At 53.0% G+C, this 6325-nt stretch overlaps 1 protein-coding gene across 1 annotated transcript in view; it reads left to right on the top strand.

Annotated features, from left to right (window-relative positions):
* Window positions 1-329: 329 nt before the first annotated feature.
* LOC135293239 (TOG array regulator of axonemal microtubules protein 2-like) overlaps window positions 330-6325 on the top strand; it is an 84315-nt gene continuing 78319 nt past the window's right edge. The window contains exons 1-7 of the mRNA XM_064407237.1: window positions 330-422; window positions 898-1001; window positions 1937-2075; window positions 2227-2420; window positions 3769-3896; window positions 4095-4264; window positions 5080-5151. Coding sequence (XP_064263307.1) covers window positions 330-422; window positions 898-1001; window positions 1937-2075; window positions 2227-2420; window positions 3769-3896; window positions 4095-4264; window positions 5080-5151 — 900 coding nt within the window. The remainder of the gene's footprint in view (window positions 423-897; window positions 1002-1936; window positions 2076-2226; window positions 2421-3768; window positions 3897-4094; window positions 4265-5079; window positions 5152-6325) is intronic.

The following is a 6325-nucleotide window of genomic DNA, read 5'->3' as shown; positions in this document are numbered from 1 at the left end:
CTCTTCCTCCAGAGGCTAAAGGGGACACAAAGGACAAGAAACCTCCAGGTGTTGTCAGTCCAGGGCCTGAGCATCCTGCAGCAATCAGTGGCAGCTTTGCTTGGTTGAGTGCAAAGCTCTGGGGCAGTGCAGAACTGCAAGTTTCTGAGCAGACAGCCCTTGCCCTTTGAGGCTGAGGATGCTGGGGGCTGGAGTCCTGCCATGAGCTCGCACTTCAGCCCAGCCACTGACCCGTGGGAAATGGCATCTGAAAATTGACATGCAGGCATCGTTTTCCTGGCATTCTCACAGGGACTGTGAACTTGCCTTGGTGTCAGAGAAGCGGTAGCATGATGTCCTTTAGTGCTACTGGTGTGGAAGTCAGCCCCTTTGTGCACAGAGTCTGTGCAGGCTCCCTGCTGTCAGCAGAGAGAGGTCCCCAGGTGCAGTTCACAGCCTTGTGGGGTGCCGAGGAGCCGCTGTTGCCTGCAGGGACCCACCCCTCTCCACGCCCTATCTAGGTAGCTACAGGCACTGCTTCGACTGCCCCCTTAACTTTGACCTGACCCAAGTGTGTTGAGGAGAATCCTGAGCAGCTCTGCATGGCAGAGACAAAATTTGTCTGTGAAGGGCTGGAATGCAGTTCCTGTTGGCTGCTCTTGAAGGTCTGAAATCCTGAGGGGAAGCCAGTTGAGCAGAGCTGAGCAGGGAAATGTTCCCTGCTTCTATTCAGACATTTCCAGAGCAACTCCAGGGTTAGTTGGGACACAAACACCACATCAACACCACATAAACAGCCCCACACAACAGCTTTTGTCTTCAGGGGGGCTGCTACTTGCTGCTTCTGCCAGCTCTCAGGAGCCAACTTGCCTGCTCCTGATTGCTTGTTTGTGCTTTTTCCCTGCCTATTCCTTGCAGGTCCCGCTAGGAGAGGATCTTGCCAGTCAGGACTCCTGGGCCCAGGCAGGAAAGGCGGAGCGGCAGGAGAGCACGGACAGAGTGCACGGCGCCCAGGAGTTCAGGTGTGTGTTGAGCTTTCTCGCTTTCTTTGAGCAGGGCTGGGCATTGCTGGGCTTTAGGAGGCCCAGTGTCAAAGAACAAATTTGGCTTTCTCATTGTTGGACTTGCTCAGCACAGATGAGGGAAGGCAGCCCAGGGCAGGTCTGGCTGCTGAGCAACCTAGAGCACAGCTGCCTCCTGGGACTCACTCCTTAAACCCTGACAAAAAGCATTCCAAACTAGACCAGAGTAAAAGCAAGGGAGGGTCAGGCTGGGCTTAAGGAGAGCAGAGCATTGACCCGCAAAGGCAGTCATGCAGCAGAACAAGTGTCTCAGAGAGCTTGTGCAAATTCCAGCCCTGGAAATTCAGAAGCCCTGGCTGGATAGGGCCTTGAGCAGCCTGTCCAGATGCTGACCCCAAGTGCTTGGAACTGAAGACTGGGCTAGAGGCTTCCTGGGATCTCTGCCAGCCTAACCCATCCTTTGATAACTGGATTGGAAAATCATCCCCACCTCCTCCCCAAGCTATGGCTTGCAGGCTCTTTCCTTGTTTCACTAGTGAAAGCAAGAGTAATTGTGGCAGTACTCATCTAGACTTAGCAAGCATGTCTTAGCCAAAGAAGAACTTTTGCAAGTCCAGTATCCACCGTAATCAGAAAGGAGTGTAAGAGCTAGCAGGCAGGAAGCTGTTACTCAACTGAGAGTACCTGAGCTTTCTGGAAGTGTTCTGTGGCTTCTGGAAGCTTGTTTGACTTCCTCAGTGGTGACTCCTTCACCTGCAGGAACAACAAATAGAGATGCTGGTCTAGGGAGGGAATTGCAGCATTCTCTTGAGGTGGAAGTAGAGGGCTGTTGGAAGCCCCTGAGACTGCCTTGTGTGGGACATGGTATGCAGTCCTGGCCTTGCAAGGAGACTGTGTTGCAATTAAAGGCTTATTTGTCTGTCTGCTTGCTGTAGGTGGAAGGAGTTGGCTGCATGTGAGAGAAAGCGCCACTCCTCATTAGAGAGGGCGTCTGAAGTGGCGGCAGCGACAGCGGAGGAATGGCAGCCTCAGAGGGATCTGCTGAAGGAAGCGGTTCCTCTGGCAGTGCCAAAGGTATGCTCACCTTGTTCCTAGGCAGCACTTGTGGGAGAGGGATTTGTCCTAGCAAGACCCCCCGAATGCTGCTTCTGGCAGCAAGCTGAGACCGAACCTGTGTTGTTGTTGTTGTTGTTCCTCTTGAAAAATGGTGCCCCTCCACTGCCAGGTTTTCCGCCGGCAGCGGCCAGCCCACAGGGGCCTGGAGAAGCTGCTGCAGGAGTTCTCCTGCCAAGGGCACACCCTGTCCCAGGTGTGCAGAGAGAAGGCGGTGCTGGCACAGGAGAACGCTGCCCTGGAAGCACGACTGGCAGCCACGGAGCGGGACCTGCGAGGCCTTTCAGAGCAGCTGGCAGAGGCCAGGTAAAGGCAGGGAGGAGACCCTGGGTGGGACATTACTGAAGGTCTGTAGTTACAAAGGTGGTGAGCATTATGCCAGGATTTACTGCCTGCTGTGTGCTCTCCAGATGTTTCTTGGGCAGAGAAGCAAAGAGATACAAGCAAAAAGGGAAGGATATTGTGATGTGAATCTTACTTTTCTGTCAGCTCAAGGTCTCAAAGCTTTTTTTGGGTGCCTGCTTGGGACCCCTTGCACATTCCTGTGACAAGTGCAAAGCAAGCCAACTTGGCACTGAATTGAGGACCAGGGACACTGTGCAGATGTTTGCTGAAACCAGAAGTTTCCCTCTGGTTTTGCTTTCTCCTTCAGTGCATCTGACCATCAATCTTTCCTTGCCAAGTTGTTTGACATGGGGTTTTTGGAATTCAAGGCTCTTAGATGTGAATGTTGTGAGCAGGGTGCTGACGCTTCAGGTGAAGCTGGAGGGTCACGCTGAAAATCTTGAGAGCCTGCAGAGCTGACTCTTGTGAAGGATGGTGCAGAACCTAGAACTGCTTACAAAGAGCAGCAGCAGCAGAAGGGAAAGGTCTTGTGACTTCTTGACAGTGTCTGGGGATTCTTGCTGCACACTGATTCTTGCCCACTTGTCCAGCCACCTCTGTAACCTGTCAAGGATCTTTTTAGCTGGTCCTTCTTCCTTTTTAAAGAGTGCCCAGATATTTGGGCACTGCGGCTTAGTTAGTCAAAAATAAAGGTAGCAAGTGGTCTTGTTTATCCAATTCCAGTCATTTAATTGGCCGGATATCTGTCCCTCCTCCTAGAGAGTTCTTGTGCAGATAGAAACCTACTTCTGGTTTCCTACTCATGCTGCTAGAAGCCAGAGGTTTTGCTATATGGTTTGGTGAATTCCCTTAGTCCCTTTTACTTAGAGAGTGCCTGGCCAACAAAGTACCTATACGTCCACTATGAATGGCATGAAGCATTGAGGAGTCAGCCAGAAGAGCCCTGTTCTGTCCTGCACCTGCAGAGTGACTTGGAAGTGCTGATGAGCTCAGGGATGTGAGCAGAGGCTGGGCTTTTGTCCCTTTGCAGATACTTGGTGGGCACACCCGTGTGTGATAGGTCAGGCAACAGCAATTTCAGCTTTGGCTGCTGAGACCAAACTGAGCTGGGCTAGGTCATGAGGAAAGGCTGCCCAGTCACCTGGAGGGGCCTGATTTGCTGTGTAAAGTGGCAAGATAGTCCTGCTGTATCTGAGTTTCCATGCAAGCCATTTTCCATACTAAGGTGTAGGGATCTTAAGGCACATCTTACTGGAGAAGCTGCCCCTGTGTGCCAGGAGCAATTGCTCTTCATCTTCACGCCTTGTAGGTCAGAGAAGGAGAGCCTGCAAAGCAGCCTGCTGGAGGCACAGCAGCACTTATGGGAGCTGGAGATGGCCAGGAGCCGTGTGGAAGCCCAAGTGCACAGGGCCAGGCAGGCCAAGGAGGCGATACTGGGTGAGAGCCTGGTGTGCTTTGTTTCTGCTGATGGCCCTGCCCAGTGCAGTGGCTGGCAAGGCAGCTCTGTGCGCAGGGCTTCTGAGCAGTGAAGCAGCTGAGGGCAGGTCCCTCCTTGCCTGAAACTGGAAGGGCTTAAGGCCAGCAGTTTCCTGTGCTTGTGGAGTGTCTGACTGCTGCCGTGTGTCATGTTTGCAGAGGATGTGAGGGGCCTTCGTCGTGAGCTGCTGGCTGTAAGAGCTCTCAGCCAGCAGCAACGTGAAGACATGGCTGAACAGCTGCGCTGGGCACAAGAGCAGTGCTGCAAGGTTCTGAGACTCTGGCAATCTGCCCAGGAAGAGGAAAAAACGAATCTCATGCAAGAACTGGTAAGAAACAAGAGGCACCTGAAGATTTCAGGCAGGTTTGGTGGGCTGTCTCAGCAGAAGAGCAGCCTGAGTATGTGACATGGCCGCAAGCATCTGCTGTAGGCCAGACATTGCTGGTCCAGGCAGCAGGGGCCTTCAAGGGCTCATACTTGAAGGCCTGTGAAGAGCCAGAGGACAATGCTGAGACAGTATATGCATGCACAGGTTGAGGATGGGCATCAGCCAAGTTCCCCAGGAGGCTGGGTGGTCGCCACCCAAAGCATGGCAGAGAAGGGGCAGGATCTTCCCCACAGCCTTGTGCCATGCAGCAGGCGGCTGCTGACCTTGCTGCCAACTGCAGTCCCAGCAACTGGGTTCCTTGCTTTCAGTCCTCCCATGGTGGACAGATGTCTTTGGGCCTGAATCATATGCAAGAGGCCCCGTGTTGCTGGTATTTCAGCTGGTGGCCTGCCTTGTGACTGGATCATTGAGGCGCTGGCCTCATCCTCATCCTGCAGTCCATGTGCAGCTCTTCCTTGATCAAAGGGCAGGGGGAATGTGAGCACAGAGCCTCTGAGAACAGGCAGAAATGCTGAGGAGAGAGGGGCCAGAAAACAGGCAGCCATGAGAGCAGGGAAGGAAGGTGGCATCTCCTTCCTTCCAGCTGCTGACACTCCCTCTACATTTTGGGTTAGAACAGCATTGCTGGAGGGCACAAAGTCACAACTCATGTGCACTTTCCAGGTGGGGGAGTTGTTGGAGGGATGAAGCTTCCATTTCTTTCTATGGGGAGCATTGCTTGGACTTCATCAGGAATTGTCTGTTCCCCTCATCAGGAGAGACAACTGGAAGAGCAGCATGTGGAGGCGCGGAAGCAGCTGGAGGAACGGGCAAACTTCCTGGCAGAGGTACAGAGGGAGCAGGAGAAAAGGCTGCTTGAGATGAAGGGGGAAATTGCCGTCATGCAAGCTGAAGAAGAAAAGCTACCAAGCAGAGGCAGTCAAGAGGCACAGAGTGTGGAAAGAGAGTTTGTGTGCTGTTTTGGACTCCTCTGGGCTCCTTATGGACACTGCTTCTCTGGGCACCGTCTGTCTGGGTGGCATTGTGTCCTGGTTTAGGGCAAGTTTGGGAGATAACCCCCAAAGGGGCTTCTCTACAAAAGCAGATTCAATTGCCCCTCCCCCCTCTAACCGGTTTGGGAGAAAATATCTCCTTGGAGAAAAAGTGGAAAGAAACCTGTTTATTAAACAATAGAACCCAAACAATATTAAACAATAAAACTTCTCACTGCTCCAAAGAAAGCAAACTCAGAACAGTCCCCTGCCCGGGTTGCAGCTCGGCTCACTCAGTCTTTGACCAGTCTCTGGTGCTGGAAACGCCGCGGCCCAGGCCCGGCCAGGGGGCCACAGGTGGAGCTGCCGGTGCTCTTCTGGGTGTTCAGTCCAGAGCAGGCTTGAACAGGTCCAAGAAATAAGGAAAAAAACCACAGTCCAGGGAACTTCTTTGCCTCAGCTAGCTAAAACTAACTAAAAGCAGAAAAAAAGGGAAAAAGGAGCTCTGTCCAGCTGTCTGTCCATCCGCAGACAAGACAGTCCAGGAGCAGGAATGTGGAGGAGTGAGAGCAGTCTGAAAACAAACTGCGCGCTTCTTCCCTCCCCTCTTCACTGTCTGGAAGAGAGTCTTACAGGTGTAAAACATTATTCGGTATAAACAGAACAAGACAATTGGGAATAAAAGCATCATATAGTCAACACAGGACACAGCAGAGCTCTGAGACCTTTTCCCTGACAGGAACCGACCGCTTCAGTGAACTTTGAACAGGTCCTGGCTTGGCTGTTTAGCAGGGCCAGAAATGATGGGATACTAAGCATGGGTGTACATCTGCCTCTGCTGCCTCCACCCCCATTCCTGGCCATGGCATGGGGGCCCTGGAGCAAGTTGGGCAGGCAGAGACCTTGCAGAGAGCAGCAGGGCAGGGAGCTCTGCTGAACTTCCTGAATGGCAGTGAGGCTGAGATGATGGATGTGTGGGAGCTGGAGAGCAGCGAGCATCCCGAGAGCTCAGCAGCAGCATCTGGGCTCC

This window comes from Passer domesticus, unplaced genomic scaffold, assembly GCF_036417665.1.
Source record: "Passer domesticus isolate bPasDom1 unplaced genomic scaffold, bPasDom1.hap1 HAP1_SCAFFOLD_93, whole genome shotgun sequence".
Lineage (NCBI taxonomy): Eukaryota > Metazoa > Chordata > Aves > Passeriformes > Passeridae > Passer > Passer domesticus.
The sequence above is the reverse complement of the archived record's forward strand: the minus strand, read 5'-3'. Positions and strand labels throughout refer to the sequence as shown.